The sequence below is a fragment of the Mizuhopecten yessoensis genome, unplaced genomic scaffold (assembly GCF_002113885.1).
Source record: "Mizuhopecten yessoensis strain PY_sf001 unplaced genomic scaffold, ASM211388v2 scaffold11065_1, whole genome shotgun sequence".
NCBI lineage: Eukaryota > Metazoa > Mollusca > Bivalvia > Pectinida > Pectinidae > Mizuhopecten > Mizuhopecten yessoensis.
In genome coordinates, this window is record NW_018408861.1 from 327,927 (window position 1) to 348,064 (window position 20,138).

The following is a 20,138-nucleotide window of genomic DNA, read 5'->3' on the forward strand; positions in this document are numbered from 1 at the left end:
GTGCCCTCACACATGCATTTCATAGGTATCTTGATATTTTACAAAACATTATTTTCACAGAGTAAGTAGACTACATTTGTAAACACGATTTAATCGACAGAGCGAAACTCCCTCAGCTTATGAACTCGTGTAAGCACGTGATATGCACATGTGAGGTTGGTACGTCCGCATTCCATGTGTTTCCTATATGACCTTCTTGAGGTCGTCTGGTCTCATGTCACTGTCTTCCCGTGAGTCTGTTTATGTCAATGAATTGGAAAGCTTTATTCCTGAAGTACGTGTGATTATACATTTCCCGGTAAAATCTCGATATCGGGTGTTGACATATCATCGGCACGCACTCTACTATTGTTTACCAGGGGCCTGTTCGTGTATGCGGAACAACCAGTTTGACCGTGTTAAATGTAACAATTTCGGGTATAAATCCTGGTGGACCTGCAAATGTGTATGCAAGGCTTGCAAGGCTTTCTCAAGGCTCGCCTGAAAGCAGCATCAGATTACTAGGTCCTTCCTTATTTAATAAACGAACAACAGTGGTCCGATCGGTTTGACCGTTTAAACGCAAACGGCCAACGTGTTATTATAATTTGCACTACGATATTGAATGCCCGATACGCAATACGGAAATGACGACACGGTGTACATGCATATTTCGATTAAGATAATTGAGTCCGAGCTGTACTTTTTCCGGAAGTACGTCATGAAAAAGTACAGCTGATGACGATGTGTGGAGCCACCTTAAGTAGTGACTGACATCTAAAGTCATAACTTGGCTGTAACTTCTGAATGACAGAACTTTATACCATAACAACATATGCCAAGGTGCAAACTTTGGTATTCTTGTTCAAATAAATTTACTTTGTACAGACTAATTAATATGGAACACAGCTTATTTGTGAATTATGATTCATTGAATCATGGTACTGAAAGATACAAAGACTCTGGGCATTTTCCCCTCAACTTCATTGTGGTTATTGACAATATGCATTTTACTGTAGAAACCCTGGAAAGGAGGACAGCCAACCACCTGTTCTGGAGTCCATCAGGACAATTTATAGTATTGGCAGGTTTGCGGAAGTAAGTTAAGTTGTTAATAGCTTTTAACTGGGTATATATTTCACTTTAATGCAAATTGCTGTTGAAACTTTTAATTTTCAATAATCAAGTTTGAGTTGAAATGTTAATAAAATATAAGATGAATGCATCATTGATATTTCCTCTGTAGTTCATGAATAGATTATTATATAGCACTTTCATTTTTTCAGTCAAAGTTTAATAGATTTCTTCCTGGAGCAAGTTTGTAGGGTAAACATTTCCTGAAACACAGTAAAATATCAACAGCTTTAACTCCAGCTCTGTGATTTTCTTATGAATGTGAAACTTGTACTGCCCCAAAATGATTTAAACCGTTATGGAAGAGTTCTTTACAACTGATATTTGCTATGACAGTATGAATGGCGTGTTGGAGTTTGTGGATGCGTCTGATGTGACTGTGATGGCACAAACAGAACACTTCATGGCAACAGATGTGGAGTGGGACCCCACAGGGCGATATGTAGTGTCTGCTGTCAGCTGGTGGGGGCACAAGGTACATACAAATTGTCAATGCTGTAGAATTCAGAACTTTGTAAACAGAGCTCATTCAGGGTTGAAACAACGACCAAAAAACATGAGTTGGCATTGAATAGCCCTAAAATCCCTTTTCAAATGTTAATGCCTGAAAAGTGTCAAAAATAGCATTTGATTGACAAATCTATTGAATTCTTATTTTAGTTGTTAAATGTTGCCAGTTCTTTTAAAAAATGAATTTAGAGAATACAAGAAAATAAAGCACTTTTGGCAATGTTAGAATGTTAGAGTTAATATTCTTAGTTCTGTGAGCGGTGATGAAACATACCAGTGGAAAATGGGGTGCAGTGTTAGTAGCACATGCAGTGTTATTTTCAGTAGCTGTTTTCAAGGCCATTTTTTAATCTGAACCCCCCCCCCCCTAAAAAGGCCTTAAAGGAAGGGTGTCTATAAGGAAATTATTAAGAGAAAAAATGCTTATCAATTGAAAATGAATGTAAAGACCCCCCTGACGTAATCGTTAGTTTTATATAAAAAATCTTTAAGTGACAATTGAATTAATGTCATTTTGCATTCTGTTACATATGCTTGTCTAATTTATGCATGTTTTCAAAAACAGAAATGGCCATGTTTTGGTTTTTAAGCTCATTTTGAAAACAGCAAACTATATTTGTGATTTACCATACCCCTTTTGGTATCCCCAGAAACCCACTTTCGATCTAAGTTTTACCTTAGTTTTTCCGTATGTCATAAAATAGGACATCTTTGAACAAAATAAAGAGGTGAAAATCTGAATATACTAGGGCCCAAAAAAGGGCCTTATAGACACCCTTCTTTTGATGGTAAAATTCCTGTACTAACCCTTTTTAACACCGGAAGTTGAATGTTTTTGCTAAATATCCGCCTGTTCAAATTCTTTTTCAGACAACTTGGTTTTTGACAGTTACTGAAATTAGAACCAATGTAATGATACACTGAAATAAGAACCAAAGTAATAAGCTTTAGGAAAATAACTTTTTATGAACTAATTTTAAATATCTAATGTCTTGATGTAGACATATCACTTTTTGGGTGATTTTATATAGCATGCATTGTTACAAGGCTGACTCAAGATTAGAACAGAAACATGTGGTAGCATACATCCTGAAACAGCCCTGTTAGAAGTTGTACAGAATTTTAGAATTTTGGAGAGAATGCTTGTATCTTTCCATTTGATTATTTTATTTATTTACTATTGGCAGGTTGACAATGCCTTTTGGATCTGGTCATTCCAAGGCCGCTTGTTACAGAAGCAGCCATTGGACAGGTTCTGTCAGTTGCTATGGAGACCCAGACCGCCTTCACTATTGTCCAGCGATGCCATTAAGGTAGGATGTTATTTTTGATGAATATTCTTTTTACTTGTTTTGCAATTATTTTTTATTCACTGACCACATTGCTGGACAGGACATTACGTGCTTGCCTTTTCTGGTTATCTATCTGATGGAGTTTGTGGTTAGCTCCCTTTCACTGATATTACAAGTCTCATATCCATCAAACTTGATATACAATTTATACATCTTTATTTGGGACATGTTGGCCCCTGTGGCCTATATTTCCACTGTACCGTCTAGTTTCACTTTGTGTTTAGTTACTTTTTTGGCAGCTACATTTTGCATTTAGCTCCACTGCATGAAGAGTAGGGCTAATATAGAGGAATTTAGCTCCACTGCATGAAGAGCAGGGCCCATATAGAGAAATTTTGACTGTACTTCTCTTCTTCTTTAAATTTATTCAGTTCCCCACTATTCACAACATAAACATGTAAAAGGCTTAAATAGATAAATTACATCTTACCTGCCAAGATTGGCTCTTAGGTCCAACCCCATCTTAGGGACTTACTCCTTGAATCATATCTTGAAAAGGCTGAGATCCCACCCTAAAACCACATATAATTTGTTAGGCATAAAGTGGTAAATGCAATCCTAATGCTAGGAGCAGCCATTCAGTCTGACTTTAAGTGCTGCATGGAATCTGCTGAGATCTCTACACCATATCGACATAATTTTTGGGCATGAAAAGACATGCATTCCTCCTGGGGATTAATCCTGAGTTTTGGTTGAGATTCCCACCTTAAAACTAAAAATATAAATGCTTGGCATGAAGAGACATCAAAACTATGCTACCAGCAGTGGTTCCTTTGTTAGCTTTGACCCTGAGGACTTAGTCTTGGTCTCCGACCATCAAGTATATACTATTGCTAGACCCTGGGGGTTGGGGTGGGGTGGGTGNGTCCCCGTCCTTGGGAATTGGACTATTTCCTGAGTCATTACATGGAAACAGTTGAGATCCACACTTAAGAACCATATACAGGTATAGAGTTGTTAGGCATGTAACCGAGATTGGTCCTTGGGTTAGCATTGATGCAGGTGATTTAGATCCTGGGTCATAACAAATTAAACATGAAAAAGGTTGATGAATCCTGTAACCATAGTTTATGAATGAGAATATTTTGCAGAGATTGCTTAAAGATACAGGCTGTCTTGGTCTCTTGTGTTTTTGTTTATACATCATTCATTGATTCTTTAAATGATATGCAAGTTAAACAATGAACCATTGTCTTTATTTATGTGTATCATATATTTAGAGTGGTATCAGTGCTGTTTAATTCACTGATATTGATAAATAAAAAAAAAAAATTGTGTATGTTTATCATGTCTACATTGGTGAGTTCATGTTTCAGAGTATCAAGAAAAACATGAAGAAGTACACCGAGCAGTTTGAGATGATTGACAGACTTCGACAATCCAACGTTTCAACTGTAAGTTTTCCAATATGGATATGATAGTGTCTTTCATTGGACAGTATTAATAAGTGAATTCCACTGATACTGATAGGTGATGTAGATTTCCCAGTCAACAGGGCTGCTTTCATTTATTGCGATCCAAATGGTTGGATCAGATGGACCAGAGTTGTTTGTTTATGAAATAGGGACGGACGTAGTGATTTCATGTTATTTTCTGGCAAAGTCTTTTAAGGTCTGCATAAACATTTACAGATCTGTCGGGTTTTACTTCTGAAATATTTCATTTAAAGAAAAGACAACCTGGTTGATCTGAATGTTAACATTAATAAGCCCCAGATGTAAAGAAACTACAGCCAAGATGGTTGCTGATAGTTATGATTTGTATAGTTTGATAAAAAAAAAAATGGAGCATCAGATACCCTAGGACATTAAGTGGGTAAAATACAAAAGCTCTTTAAGTATAAGAAAAATGATCATTTTAATAAAAAAAATCATATCACTGCATTGAAATTCCTTATCATTTATGATTTCTGAAAGAGTAGACTTGTGTTGAAAGAGATGTATCTTGGGACATCTCATGAAAATTATGCCAAATATTGATTCAAGAAGTGCTGAAAGTGGCTTTTAGTTGGTTGATGGGAAGTGAATATATTTAGCAGTATTTTTCATTTGGAATTAATTGTTATTTGACCTAAGTCAAAGTGTAACTAGAAAATGCACTTGTCAAAATATTGCTGTTTCTATTGTAGGAGCTGCTAGAGAAGCGCCGCGCATTGATGGCAGAATATGAGAGATTCCGGGAAAACAAATTGCAGGAGTATGAAGAGATGAGGGAGAGGAGGATAGAGCTGCGTAACGGTAGGGAGAGCTGACATTCTGAAGCTCGCTGTCTAATAATATTAATATCTTCTGATTAAGTAACTGTAGGGAGAGCTGACATTCTTAAGCTCGCTGTCTAATAATATTAATATCTTCTGATTGAGTAACGGTAAGGAGAGCTGACATTCTGGAACTATCTGTCTAATCATCTTATTATCTTCTGATTTAGTAACGGTAGGGAGAGGTGACATTCTGTAACTCTCTGGCTAATCATCTTAATATCTTCCGATTAAGTAACGGTAGGGCGAGCTGACATTCTTAAGCTCGCTGTCTAATAATAGTAATATCTTCTGATTGAGTAACGGTAAGGAGAGCTGACATTCTGTAACCCTCTGTCTAATCATCTGTATATCTTCCGATTAAGTAACGGTAGGGGGAGCTGACATTCTGAAACTCTCTGTCTAATCATCTTAATATCTTCTGATTAAGTAACGGTAGGGAGAGCTGACATTCTATAACTGGCTGTCTAATCATCTGTATATCTTCTGATTAAGTAACGGTAGGGAGAGCTGACATTCTGTAACTGGCTGTCTAATCATCTGTATATCTTCTGATTAAGTAACTGTAGGGAGAGCTGACATTCTGTAACTCTCTGTCCAAACATCTTAATATCTTCTGATTAAGTAACGGTAGGGAGAGCTGACATTCTGTAACTATCTGTCTAATCATCTGTTTATCTTCTGATTAAGTAACGGTAGGGAAAGCTGACATTCTGTAACTCTCTGTCTAATCATCTGTTTATCTTCTGATTAAGTAACGGTAGGGAGAGCTTACATTCTGTAACTCTCTGTCTAATCATCTTTATATCTTCTGATTAAGTAAAGGTAGGGAGAGCTGACATTCTGTAACTCTCTGTCCAAACATCTTAATATCTTCTGATTAAGTAACGGTAGGGAGAGCTTACATTCTGTAACTCTCTGTCTAATCATCTTAATATCTTCTGATTATGTAACGGTAGGGAGAGCTGACATTCTATAACCTGCTGTCTAATCATCTTAATATCTTCTGATTGAGAAACGGTAGGGAGAGCTGACATTCTGTAACTCTCTGTCCAAACATCTTAATATCTTCTGATTAAGTAACGGTAGGGAGAGCTGACATTCTGTAACTCTCAGTCTAATCATCTTTATATCTTCTGATTAAGTAACTGTAGGGAGAGCTTACATTCTGTAACTCTCTGTTTAATCATCTTTATATCTTCTGATTAAGTAACGGTAGGGAGAGCTGACATTCTGTAACTGGCTGTCTAATCATCTGAATATCTTCTGATTAAGTAACGGTAGGGAGAGCTTACATTCTGTAACTCTCTGTTTAATCATCTTTATATCTTCTGATTAAGTAACGGTAGGGAGAGCTGACATTCTGTAACTCTCTGTCTAATCATCTTTATATCTTCTGATTAAGTAAAGGTAGGGAGAGCTGACATTCTGTAACTCTCTGTTAATCATCTTAATATCTTCTTTTTGAGTAATGGTAAGGAGAGCTGACATTCTGTAACGCTCTGTCTAATCATCTTAATATTTTCTGATTAAGTATTAAAAGTTAAGAGTTCATTGCTGGAAAGCAAGCAATAATTTGTAAACAAAAAACAAAACAAAACCAAGCAGTTGACGTTAATTAATAACTGCTAAATCCTATAAGAGTGAACAAATTTGCCAACTTTCACTTTCACATTTACTAATTTGAAGCAAAAAGATGCACACATGATCATTGACTTGCTCTGAAATATGCTTTGCAGAAACATTACCAATTTTTTTCTCATTTCAAATATTTGAATAGTTTTAACATGAAAATGTTAGCCTCTACAGCAATTAATTATTGGGTAAAATATGCCAAGCCAATAATGAATTCCGAATTCATGATCATTAACAGTTCAAGAAGCTGATGCTTGATTTTCACATGCCTTTCATTTCAGGCATTGATTCAGATGAATGCTACGAAGAAGAGTACGATGAAGAGACCGTTGAGTTTTTGAAATCTGTCGAAGAGACCATTGTTGACGAGTAGACAGTTGGCCTACTTCACTAGCGACCCAGATACATCACCGAAGGGTGTGCCTCTAGACAAGGGTGTGCCTCTAGACAGACCCGGTATCATACATTTACCACCAGCAGCCATCTTGAAAACTGGTTCTGACTAGAGGGCAAGCTCGCTGCTGTATTAGCATTGAATGCAGTGGACTATATTCTTGATTACAATGAACTACCATTTTATCTTCGGGGATATTTACCTTGAGGAGACTAACAGTAATTTTATTATGAAAAGTAGCTACATACCTACCATGAATGATTTCATAAGTTATTGCATGACCTGTCACCAGGTACATTCTGTTATAGTGCTGCTGTATTACTTAGTCCTTCTACCATTGTGTAATTACAGCTTCTTGTCGCTATCTTTATTATTTGGCCATTACTCAGGACAGTTCCCTGTGGCATACAGGATAGCACCATACCATGTTAGTCCTTTTTGTTTCTCACAAGTGTGCTTCCATGTACACCAATCTATCCAGGGGATACCAAGGGGAATTTGTCAATCAAATAAAATTTTCTTTGTGATATTTACAAAATGTTTGTCTTGATTTTTTGTTCACCTGGCCCGAACGGCCACGTTAGCTTATACTGTGGTGCGGCGTCCGTCGTCAAAACAACTTTTTATTAACCAAAAGGCCTAGGTTGACGATGTTTGGCCAGAAGCAAACTGGGACGGAGGGCTACCAAGTTTGTACAAATAGATGACCTTCACCAATTTTCAAGGTCACAGGAGTCAAATATGTTAAAAACTTTTAAACAACTTCTTCTGAATAACCAAAAAGCCTAGGGTGATGATATTTGACCGGTAGCATGCTGGGATGAAAGGCTACCAAGTTAGTTCAAATGAATGACCTTCACTCATATTCAAGGTAACCGTGGTCAATTGTCTAATAAAACACTTTGAACAATTTCTGAATAACCAAAAGGCCCAGGATGTTTATATTTGGCCAGTAGCATGCTATGATGAAGGGCTAGCAAATTTGTTCAAATGAATTACCATGAGTTGTTTTCAAGGTCACAATCAACTTCTTCTGAAACATCAAAATTTGCAGGATAATGATAGCTGGCCTGTAACATGATGGGATGAAGGGCTACCAAGTTTGTTCAAATGAATGACCTTCACTCATATTCAAGGTCGCATGGACCAAAAGGCTGAGGGTGATGATATTTGGCCATTAGCATGTTGGGATGAAGGGCCACCAAGTTTGTTCAAATGAATGACCTTTACTTATATTCCAGGTCACATGGGTCAAATTTGTTTAAAATCTATTAACAACTTTTTCTGAATAACCATGAGGCCCAGAATTATGATATTTGGATGAAATGCTATCAAGTCATTTGAATGACCTTGATCCACTTTCAAGGTCAGATATGTAAATGACCTAATGTCATTAAACAAAAGGTCTAGGATGGTGATATTTGGCAAGTTGCATGATGAACTGAAAGGCTTTAAAGTTTGTTCATCGTAATGACCTTGTTCAAAAATCAAGGTCACATGGGTCAAATGATTTAAAATCTTTTAACAGGTTGTTTTGAATGACTTATAATCATTAATACTGATATTTTGCCTGTAGCTTTATTTAAGATCACTTTTTAGGTTACAATGTGAGATTGATACCAGGTGAGCGATGCAGGCCCATTGGGCCTCTTGTTTAAGGATCCTTATATCACTTCCAAAAACTATAACTGCGACTTGGGATCTTTTCTTCTTGCATGGCAATAGCTTTAATAAATCATTTCTGAAAATAAACCTCTACCTTGCAGAGCTTTTATGAGAGAAGAAAAGGTGTATTAAATGAAAAAGATATCAACAACAGTGTTTTTAGAGTAAAACTGCAACAGCACAAGACTGGGATTCGAACCCTAGACCAACTGAGCTACCTGAACAGCAGTAGTTTATAACATATTCAAAACAAAAGGGAAGTTTACTGTCTGTATGAATATCTATAGTGGAATTGCCAGTGGTTTGCCTTCAATGGGAGAGGGTTCCTTTTAAAGAAAATTGTAGATTCCTTTTCAAAAAATGTTAAATACCCAGTATGCTGAAAAACTTGAGCAAGATGGGATAGCCCAATTTATAGAATTTTCTTGACCAAGGTCACATGAATTTATTATCTTTGAAAATTTTAAACAACATCTTCTGAGTACCCAAAAGACTCGGATAATGATAATTGGCCAGTAACATGCTGGGATGAAGGACTACCAAGTTCAGTCAAATGAATGACCTTGGCATTTACACAAGGTCATAGGGGTCAAATGTGTTGAAAACTATCAAACTATATCGATGTCATTCCCATGGCATTTTTGTTTCCTTGGCTATCAACTGCATAAGGCTGTCTATGAAAACATTATTTTGGATTAAAAGTCGAGGCCATTAGCCATAAATTCAATTTCTATGATCGATTTATATTGGTGGGCACAGATCCACTTGTAAACAGGTCAAGAAACCAGTTCTATTTGGTTTAGTCGAGATTAAGGCAACCTGGATTCATTAGATTTGCAAGATCACAGCATGACCCTGAATAGGGACTTGCATTCAACACATTTACCTGGTTGTAGTGCCGTGAATGTTAACGGTTAAACGATACAGCTTTAGGACATTCAGGGCTTGTTTTTTGAATGTTGATTATCACAATGTCTGGTGTATCAAGATACATTTATGCAAGTGCATACTCAGGTATGTTGCTAAAAATAGCAACATGGAGAGGAGTGATTCTTATCACACACTTCAGTTGTATCAAGAAATCCAGCAGAACTATTTCCACTTGCTTTGGCTACTTAATCCTGTTAAGGCCACTGGGTCCAAAGGGCATCCAGTGCGATCCTTTGCTTTCACTTGGGTATAGGTTGAACAAGTCTGTTTCAGTTATTTTTCTGCAGTTCTAGACCATGTTGATTTTAGCCTCCATTATTTCCTATTTCCATCAGCCATCCAGTAGATTGTCTCTCTATTAATGTCATGTTTGTCTTTCCTTAGTAAATACCCTACCCATCTCCTTTTTCTCCTTGAAATTCCCTTTTGTCGCATGTATTTGCTTTCCTTGTTTCTGCCATTGTTTCACAAAATGTCATCAGATCAATGTACATGTACATTATGGCACATACTATTTTCCTGAAGTACTAAAATAATGGTTTCCAGTGAATATAACAATTAATTTTTCATAAGGGCATCAAACTATGTACAAAGGTACATCATGGGAAGGCAGTGTCTCTTTCTAAAACCAGGTTACTGTGACCTCAATTTGACCTTTACTTGAAGTTCTAACATATTGGTTTCTGTAGCATATCTTTGCCACTGTGTCATGAATGGCTATCAATTTGTATATAGATATAACATGGGAAGGCAGTGTCTCTTTCTAAAACCAGGCCACTGTGACCTCAATTTGACCTTTACATATTGGTTTCTGGAGCATATCTTTGCCACTGTGTCATGATTGGCCATCAATTTGTATATAGATACATCATGGGAAGGCAGTGTCTTATTCTAAAACCAGGCCACTGTGACCACAATTTTACCTTTTTGTTCAAAACAATGGTTTCTGAAGCATAATCTCAGTGGCTGTTTCATGAATTGGCATCAAACTTTGTTCAAAGGCGATGGGTTACACCTTATTGTTAGGTCAGTGTGACCGAAATTTGACCTTGACTTGGAGTACTTAACTCATTCACCCCTGAAGACACATTTGAACTCTTCCAATTCAAAGGTTGGAATAGTTAATAACAACATTTCAGGGGTGAATGAGTTAAATAATGATTTCTGGAGCGTATCTCGGCCACTGTTTCATGAATGGCCATCAATTTGTATATTTATATATATAAATGGGGCAAAGAAGTAATTCCAACAGTGTGGACAAGTTTAGGATGTCAAGTTTTTGGAGCGATCTGCTCTTTTATCAAGACACAGTGAAACAGAACAGTTACATGTTCATATACATCATGGGATGATAGTGTGTCACATCCTAAAACCAGGTCTCAAATAAGATAACAGAAGATTTTGCAACCTCTGGCCCAGTTGTCTCCAATGTTACTTTGACCTTGAGGTTTGGTCAGTTGACACCTTGGTTAATTATGACCAACATCGTTTCTTGTCATAAGAAAATGTTAAGCAGTGAAGATGTAAAATTTGACCTTGACCTTTGATCTTATGACCTTGAGGTTAAATCAGTTAACACCTTGCTTGATTCCGACCAATTCTGCTTCATATTATCATTAACAAAATGTTTAAACAGTTAAAGAGATGTAAAATTTGACCTTGAGGTTTGGTCGGTTGACATCTTCTTTTAATCTGACAGCTTCATTTCATAATTTCATAAAATGTTTTGCGGCTAAGAGATGTAAAATTTGCCAATATCAAAGTAACAGCAACATTTACGTCCAAAACTTTTTAAAGCCATATTGCACATGTACCATCTTGTGAAATTTCAGAAAATTTGGCCTTCTGTAAGAGTCGTGTTTTTTTTTACAATAAATTCCTGTTTCCGTTTTCAGTAACAGCGACCTTGACCTTAGGATATTTATTAAACCACTATTGCACATCTGCATATAATCACAGTGCATCATCATGAGAAATTTCAGAAAGTTAAGCCTTCTGCAAGGCCCTTATCTGATGTATTTTGACAATATATTCCCGGTGTAGAAGTCATTTCCTTCCCCGTCTGAAAGTTCCCCAGGGAAGAAATAGACTAGTTAGTTTTTTCCCCCAGGGGAAAAAATCAGCTAGCTAATTCTCCCCCCCCCCCCATCTCCATAGTATTGTTAATGGGGGATATTGGTGACTAGCCAATCCTTTCCCTACTCTGTATTAGTTATTAGAGGGGAAGCTTTTGGCTAGCTGATTCTTTTCCCCTCTCTATATTAGTAACCAGGGGGAAACTATTGGCTAGCTGATTCTTTCCCCTTCTCTGTTAATAGTAACAAGGGGGGAAACTGTTGGCTAGCTGATTCTTTCCCCTTTCTCTGTATTAGTAACCAGGGGGAAACTATTGTCTAGCTGATTGTTTCCTCCCCCTCTGTATTAGTAACCAGGGGGAAACTGTTGGCTAGCTGATTCTTTACCCTTTCTCTGTATTAGTAACCAGGGGGAAACTATTGGCTAGCTGATTCTTTCCCCTTCTCTGTTAATAGTAACAAGGGGGGAAACTGTTGGCTAGCCGATTCTTTCCCCTTTCTCTGTATTAGTACCAAGGGGAAGGAAACTATTGGCTAGCTGATTCTTCCCCCCTCTCTGTTAATAGTAACTAAGGGGAAACTACTGTCTAGCTGGTTCTATTTTTAGTAACAGCGATCTTGCCATTAGGAATTTTTTAAACCACTATTGCACACCTGCATACAATAACAATGTATCATCATAAGAAATTTCAGGTAGATTAGCCTTCAGTCGGTACTGCATGGCCCGTATCTGATGACACTGGGATTACTATGGAGCACCCGTATTAATGTGACCAGGGGCCTTAAATTAACAAAACATTTGCCATAAACTTTAACATTCATCATGTTTTTTTTGGACGCATCTATTTTAATTTCAGAGGCAAAAATGTTGCTAGAAATTGAAGTAGCAAGTTCTGCAAAATAAACATTTTTTTAATTCAAACAAACAATGTTTTACAAAGCATAGGAAAACATTTATTGTACAACTTGCTTTTAAAACATCACCTAAGTTCACTGATAAAGATATTAAAAGTTCATCAAACTCAAACATGTTTCATTTGATTTCATAATGATGTTTGTATTATGCAAAAGTCAACAGTAGCATTTGATATTTAAATTGTTACAATTGCATGCATATTACAATATCATTGAAATCAAAAATGTGTGTTTAAAATGTTTTGGACGAATCACCTCATTCTGTATGCTCGAGACCTGAGCTTTACACGAAGAACAATACCAGAACTTAGAAGCACTTCCTGTGTACAACACTAGGACCATTTTCATCATACTCCGCCTTACTGATCCACATCTGCTGGAAAGTAGACAGAGAGGACAAAATGGATCCACCAATCCATACAGAATACTTTCGCTCAGGTGGAGCTATAATCTTGATCTTCATGGTGCTTGGAGCTAGAGCGGTGATTTCTTTCTGCATCCTGTCTGCTATTCCAGGATACATTGTTGATCCTCCTGACAAAACTGTGTTGGCATATAGATCTTTTCGAATGTCAACATCACACTTCATAATTGCATTGTAAGTGGTTTCATGAATACCACAAGCCTCCATTCCAAGAAAAGATGGCTGATACATGGCTTCTGGACAGCGGAACCGCTCATTGCCTATTGTAATGACCTGCCCATCTGGTAACTCGTAACTCTTTTCCAGGGAAGAGGAGGAAGCAGCAGTGGCCATTTCCTGTTCAAAATCCAAAGCAACATAGCAGAGTTTCTCTTTTATGTCTCTTACAATTTCTCTTTCTGCGGAAGTTGTGAAAGAATATCCTCTCTCTGTCAGAATTTTCATGAGATAATCTGTCAGGTCACGCCCAGCCAAATCAAGTCGTAGAATAGCATGAGGAAGAGCATAGCCTTCATATATGGGAACAGTGTGGGAGACACCATCACCAGAATCCAGGACTATACCTGTTGTACGACCAGAGGCGTACAGTGAAAGCACAGCTTGGATACCAACATACATTGCAGGTGCATTGAAGGTTTCAAACATAATCTGAGTCATCTTCTCTCTATTGGCCTTAGGGTTAAGAGGAGCTTCAGTGAGGAGGGAAGGGTGCTCTTCAGGTGCCACACGCAACTCATTGTAGTAGGTGTTGTGCCAGATTTTCTCCATGTCATCCCAGTTAGTGACGATTCCGTGCTCAATGGGATATTTAAGAGTGAGGATACCTCTCTTGCTCTGGGCCTCATCACCAACATAGCTGTCCTTTTGTCCCATACCAACCATGACACCCTAGGAAGACAAAAGTAACTAATATGAAGAAAATGTTTGGTTGTTTATAGTGTAAATGTCTATGGAAACAAGACTCAAAAGGTTTAAAAAGTCAACAAACTAGAAGTGCAAACACCACCACATGAACCTCGTGCAAGATTTATATCAATGTGCCAGGTGTTTATAGGGGCCAGTACAGGGACCCATTCCCAATTGAACAAGAGGCCAAGAGGGCCTTTATCGCTCACCTAGAAATGTTAGCAAAATTGAAATTGAAATAGTCAGATGTTGCTGGTAGTGTACATGTATTACATGGTTAGTCAGGGGGTATATTTATATGCAATTAGACAAAATCCTGTCATTCCTAAGGAGGATTTTGAAGAATTTGCTGTTTCCCCCATCAGGCATCGCCCCTCTGCCCCCAGGGGGGTCAGACCCATGGTTGATTCAAAATTAAGTCCCCTTCACCCAAGGATGCTTTAGACCAAATATGGACAATATTCTGTCATTCCTACAGAAGAATAATAATTTTAAAGCTATTTTTCTATTTTCCTTATTAAGGCCCCAACCCTCCACCCCCAGGGGGTTCAAACCCACTATTTATACAAAATGTATTTCCCTTCCCCATAGCATACTACTGTTCAAATTTGATCAAAATACCTTCATCCCAATGGAAGAAGAATGATATTAAAGCTATTCCTCTTTCTACCACAATACGCTGTGTTATTCCACTCTCAGATCATTGTATAAACATGCAGACTGTTGATAAATGTGAGTTATACACCACACGTGGTACATGACCTTCCATAGTCGAGAAGATGAACCTTGACCGGACGACTTTTTTCACACGCTTTTGCCGCATGCTGTTTAGTGGATGTCGTCTGCTGTCAACATCCGGCAAATGCTGGTGACTTTTGTGAGGTTATGCGATGGGAAAAGGGGGTTATTAAGGCAATACCAAAAGAAGATGATGCTTACAGATTTGATTGCTAGTTTCAGGCAAAATTGCTATAGATGCTCGATATCTTTTCGACGCCATACCGCCATCCGAACAAGATCTGTAACTTGCATTACTCAAATACCCTGTTCCTCTAATAGTTTGCTAGGTCCCCACAGTGTTCTTAGATAAATTATTAATAATAAAATAATAATAACTTCAGGTTCTTAAAGGGGCTGGTCGGGGAAAACATGTCCCATTTGCTAAAATGGCATACACATGATTAAAATACCTTCGTATGAAACATACCGATTCAAATTTTCCTGAAATTCACTCCATAAGAGTAAAAATTAAAATTATGAAGAAATCCTTAATCGCCACCTGACAGTCTAAAACTCTCAATTGACCCAGATCAGTGATGTAATTTTACCGCATGCGCGTCATCAACAAGGCCAAATGTAAACATTGTGGCGAAAGAAAAAGATGCATGCAAAAGTCATGACAGGCACGAGGTATCAATACTGTTATATATAACAACATATAGGTAGACATACTACACTTGCATCATACGTGACCTTTGAAAACAATTATTTACGTATAGTATTGCTGTCTTGTCCGCTAGTTGAGTCTGACATGACTGATAGACGGCGTGCTACTGTTGTTATCTTCACTGCCTCACTTTCGAAACAACCACGTGACATATATAAATAGATCTGCGCTAAATTTACGCGGATTTCAGTGGTCAAAACTGGACATTGCAAGCAGAACTCGACCATCATATTGCCGTGGTATAACTTTTGGAAGGCCAGAGAACGCATTTAGACCCATTTATTTTGTTTTTTTTCCCCCGACCAGCCCCTTTAAATACCGCTTTATCACAACCTTATTCGTTGGTCATCTCAAAGCGGCTCATAAATTACTATCTGGTCACAGGGCCTTTGCAACCAGCCAATATCTTTCTCAACTCCCTAGGAAACACACACCTGGTGCTGCAATTTTGGCTATCACAGCTAGCGTTCAACAATTGGAGCACTGCCCAACCATGTACTCATTTGCAGCTGAGTAGACTGGAACAAACGGAGTATGTTGTTCATAGATACAACACAGTGCCATGACGTGACTCAAACCTGCAACCCTTTGATCATGAGCCCGGCCTCCTACCAAATTTGGTATGAAGCATCTTTGGGTGAAAGGGAACCAATTTTGTATAAACGGTGTGTCTCATCTCCCTGGAGGCAGAGAGGCAGAGCCCAATAGGGGAAATAGAGGTAAAACCTTTAAAATCCTTCTTCTACCATAGGGATTAAGGGATTTTATCCTTATTTTGTCTGGAGCATCCTTGGGCCAAGGGGACTCAATTTTGTTTAAGCATTGGGTTTGGTCTCCCAGGGGGCAGAAGGACGGGGCCCAATAAGAGAAATAGAGGTAAAACCTTTAAAATCCTTAGTCTGGAGCATCCTTTGTCCAAGGGGTCTCAATTTTTTTTATAAACGGTAGGTATGACCCTCCTAGGGGCACAGGGGTGGGGCTCTGTTTGAAGTTTGCTCTCGCTATATCTCAAGTACTTGATGGATCTTTCTGGAATTTCATATGTGCTGGATCTTTCTGAAATTTCATATGTGCTTACCCTTACAGCACCTTCCATGGATCGAGTGCTATATCTTGACTTCATACCAATTATTTTACACATATTCAGGTGAGCGATTCAGGCCCTCTGGGCCTCTTGTTTATAACAGCAATATAAGTCATGTCAGCGCCTTTCCACCTACTATATTAGATGCCGATCATTGGCTACTTCACAATTTGAAAAGGCCATATTTTTTCACAATGCTGCGAAAAAAACCCACAAATGAAAGACAAAATTCACATAACAAACGAATGAAATGTACGCTTGCATTCGCGAATGTACTTTCTGTTTCGGAGGCTTTAACAACCGCAACTTTTCTGACACTCTCACCCCCAGTTTTATTCTGTTGTTTCCGCCTTTAGTCGATATGCGTCATATGAGTCATTCGCTCTCATTAATAGCTCGATTCTGATTGGATAAAATTTTATTTACAGCCAATGGTTAGTCGTCTAATGTAATGATTTGGCTCGTGTCAAAATTAACTACCCGGATGTTAAAAATCAAACTGTAAACAAACTATGTCTCGTAATGGTAAATACTACGTTAAGAAATTGAAAAAGGAGTCGGATAGTTCACAGAAGAGTTTGCTTGGCTTTTTTTCAAACGGAAAATGTGCCTGCTTCGGTTACTAATACGAAGACGACATTTGACCTTGGTGACGCTGATGATTCGACAGAGAAAACCTTGTCTGAATTGGCCCATACTATCGACCCCGAGTCAGATCATCCAATTTCTATTTCTATTATTTTTTTGGTTAAATGAACAACCTTTGTACTTTTCTGCAGACTTCTTTAACTAACAAACACCTCAAAGATTGAATGAGAATTAACTTCAAATCAGCTATAAACCTTACCCAGATGGAGTACCAGGAAATCATAAATTTATTCAAAACCACTTAAGACAGTCAGATGAATTTTCTTCGTGTTATAGTTTCTAAAGATCACAGTGACACACTATATTATGTGCATCTTGAAAGTTTAAGAAATGAAACATACAAAAAAATCAAAATATGCTGCTGTTTTTTTTGTTAATGTTGACCACTAGACCATGTATAATTGGTGTCTTATAGCCCCTTTTTGACCAAAGTTCAGGTTTTCTTCATCATTTTGCAATCTCACGCTTCATTTTTTTCACAATTTTGCGCATTGAATTTCACAAAGCCAAAAAGGGAGTCTTCACAATATTGAGTGGAAAGGTGATAACTTCTTGGAGAATGCTTCATCATTTGCTTACTGCTCTGTTTTGCTTTGCAAAAAAAAGTGGCAAGTCGATGTCACATCTTAGCAATTAGCATTAACATGATAAAATTAAAAAGCCAAGTTGTGATAATTTTCTCGTCAAAATTTTCTCTGAAAATGTAGAAATATGCTGACATAATTTCATCATTGTGACATTATTCATAGATTATGTCAACATCTTCTCAGAATATATTCGACGCCTTTAAAAAACTATGTCAACATTTAGATTCAGAAGTCGATGGCAGAGATAGGCCACCATAATACCTATTATAGCTGCATTATTATTTTGCATGCATATTTATTATTTCCTTATGTTTTAACGGAGGTGTAAATTCACTGGAGTGTAAAACTATATTTAAGCTTGGCAATATTAACCGGAAATCACAGCTGATGCCCAAACATCTTTTTAATTGGATGTTCAAACTTGAATCAATCAACATTATAATAGGCCTAACAGCAATTCAAGATTTTCTTCATTTTAAAATGATAGAAGAGTTGCTCTTGTTTTGATATTTTGTAAAATCAATGTTGCCGAATACAGCAGTGTCGAAACAGACGGCCGCCATGCTAGTAGTAACTAGACCTTCCTTGTCTGGACAAAAAAGAATCACTGATTTGCAAAACATTTTAGTATTAATACAAAAATTAGTAAATACAAACGATGAAATAAATTTGGAAATGTTTTAGTTTCCTGAATGAAATATGTTATTATAGTATAAGCATACCCTTATTCGTCTATTCGGTAATTCACCTAAGGGCCCAGAAACAGGTCACTCGATCTTCTGGTGCTTTTGAATCTATTTAAGAGGATGAGTGTAGGTGGGTCGATGAATGGGTGGGGGAACGTTATTTAGGCGATTTCATAAAACGTTTAAATAAATTAACCAAGCGTAAATGACTCGACGTTTATAAGACAAGTTAAATCACAACCGATGTTTTAAATCCTTACCTGATGCCGGGGTCGTCCGACTATAGACGGAAAAACAGCTCTTGGAGCATCGTCACCGGCAAAACCTGCTTTACACATTCCCGAACCATTATCTATAACAACTGCTGCAACGTCGTCATCCATTGTGCTTCAAAGTCGTTGATGTTATGAGATTTTATTATCTGTTGTCAAATTTCTGGCGGGCGTCAATTTCCGCTTAACGGTGCATGTCCCGGATGTTACCATATTTGGTGGTCGCGCGCTATCGATCACTAACCATGACCAAATTTGGAAATTCAAACCTATTTTTGACAATACCTACTTAGAGTTGTCGTTCTTTACATAAACAATCACGTCTTGTTGGCTTCAACGCTAGGATAAATGTGACTTTTCTCAGTCTTAAAATAGTGGTGGGAAGATCTTCTTACCAATCAGGGTTTGAATATGGTAAAGTATGTATAGTACACAGTGTGCTGATGTAGAAAATAAGGATATTTTTAATACATTGTGATTGATTTTATGGATCTGGTGAGCCCGCGATAGACAGGGACATATCTTACTTTCTTAATGATTATGACGTGGATTCTTCTACTTCTACATTATAATAACCGCCTTCAACAAGTTGAAGATTATATTATTTGGAGATCATTGCATAAGGTGGGAAAAATAAATAAGTAAATAGATATATAATTAAATAATTAAATAGGGATTTATGGTAATTTAGCTCTATGGCGGATTTGAAGGCAGTTATTTTATTAAGTTCACAGATGTCTGGAGGGAGGCGGTTCCAATCAGATATTGTTCGTGGGAAAAATGAATGTTTTCCGACCTGGACCAAGAAGGTACTTGAAATGAATGAGCATGGGCGTACCTGGTGAGACGTGATGGGGGCTTTAAGATGTCCATGGATATGGCTGTTTGGTTGTGTACAATCTTATGGAAAGTACTGAGGCGCATATCCTTGCGTCTTTTTTCTAGTGAGGGCCATCTCCGCGTATTCAGCATGTCACCAACGTACGCTGGACAAGTTCCGGTGCCTGTTTGTGTCATACCGAGCAGTTCTACGTTGCACCATTTCTATTTTATGGATGTCTGTCTTATTGTAGGGGCCCCATACAGTACATGCATATTCAAGAGATGGCCTGACGAGGGCTTTGTATGCATTTTCCTTGAGAGATGTGGAACCTATTTTAAGATTTTTACGAAGGAAGCCTAGGGTGGAGTTGGCTTTTGCACCGACTTTATTTATATGAGTGTCCCACTTGAGTACT

General features: G+C 37.7%; 2 protein-coding genes across 2 annotated transcripts in view; one reads left to right on the forward strand and one right to left on the reverse strand.

Moving 5' to 3' along the window:
* Positions 1 to 7,791, forward strand: part of LOC110465230 (eukaryotic translation initiation factor 3 subunit B-like) — a 16,572-nt gene extending 8,781 nt beyond the window's left edge. The window contains exons 13-18 of the mRNA XM_021520913.1: positions 999 to 1,077; positions 1,450 to 1,588; positions 2,811 to 2,936; positions 4,292 to 4,369; positions 5,104 to 5,212; positions 7,149 to 7,791. Of these exons, the coding sequence (XP_021376588.1) occupies positions 999 to 1,077; positions 1,450 to 1,588; positions 2,811 to 2,936; positions 4,292 to 4,369; positions 5,104 to 5,212; positions 7,149 to 7,240 (623 nt within the window). The 3' untranslated portion in view covers positions 7,241 to 7,791. The remainder of the gene's footprint in view (positions 1 to 998; positions 1,078 to 1,449; positions 1,589 to 2,810; positions 2,937 to 4,291; positions 4,370 to 5,103; positions 5,213 to 7,148) is intronic.
* A 5,031-nt stretch (positions 7,792 to 12,822) lies between these two features.
* Positions 12,823 to 19,122, reverse strand: LOC110465229 (actin, cytoplasmic 1-like). Its single transcript, XM_021520912.1, has 2 exons — positions 18,889 to 19,122; positions 12,823 to 14,158 (listed from the first exon to the last, which is right to left on the reverse strand). Exons 1-2 carry the CDS (start codon positions 19,009 to 19,011, stop codon positions 13,154 to 13,156), a joined length of 1,128 nt encoding a protein of 375 aa, XP_021376587.1. The 5' UTR covers positions 19,012 to 19,122; the 3' UTR covers positions 12,823 to 13,153.
* Between the last annotated feature and the right edge of the window lie 1,016 nt (positions 19,123 to 20,138).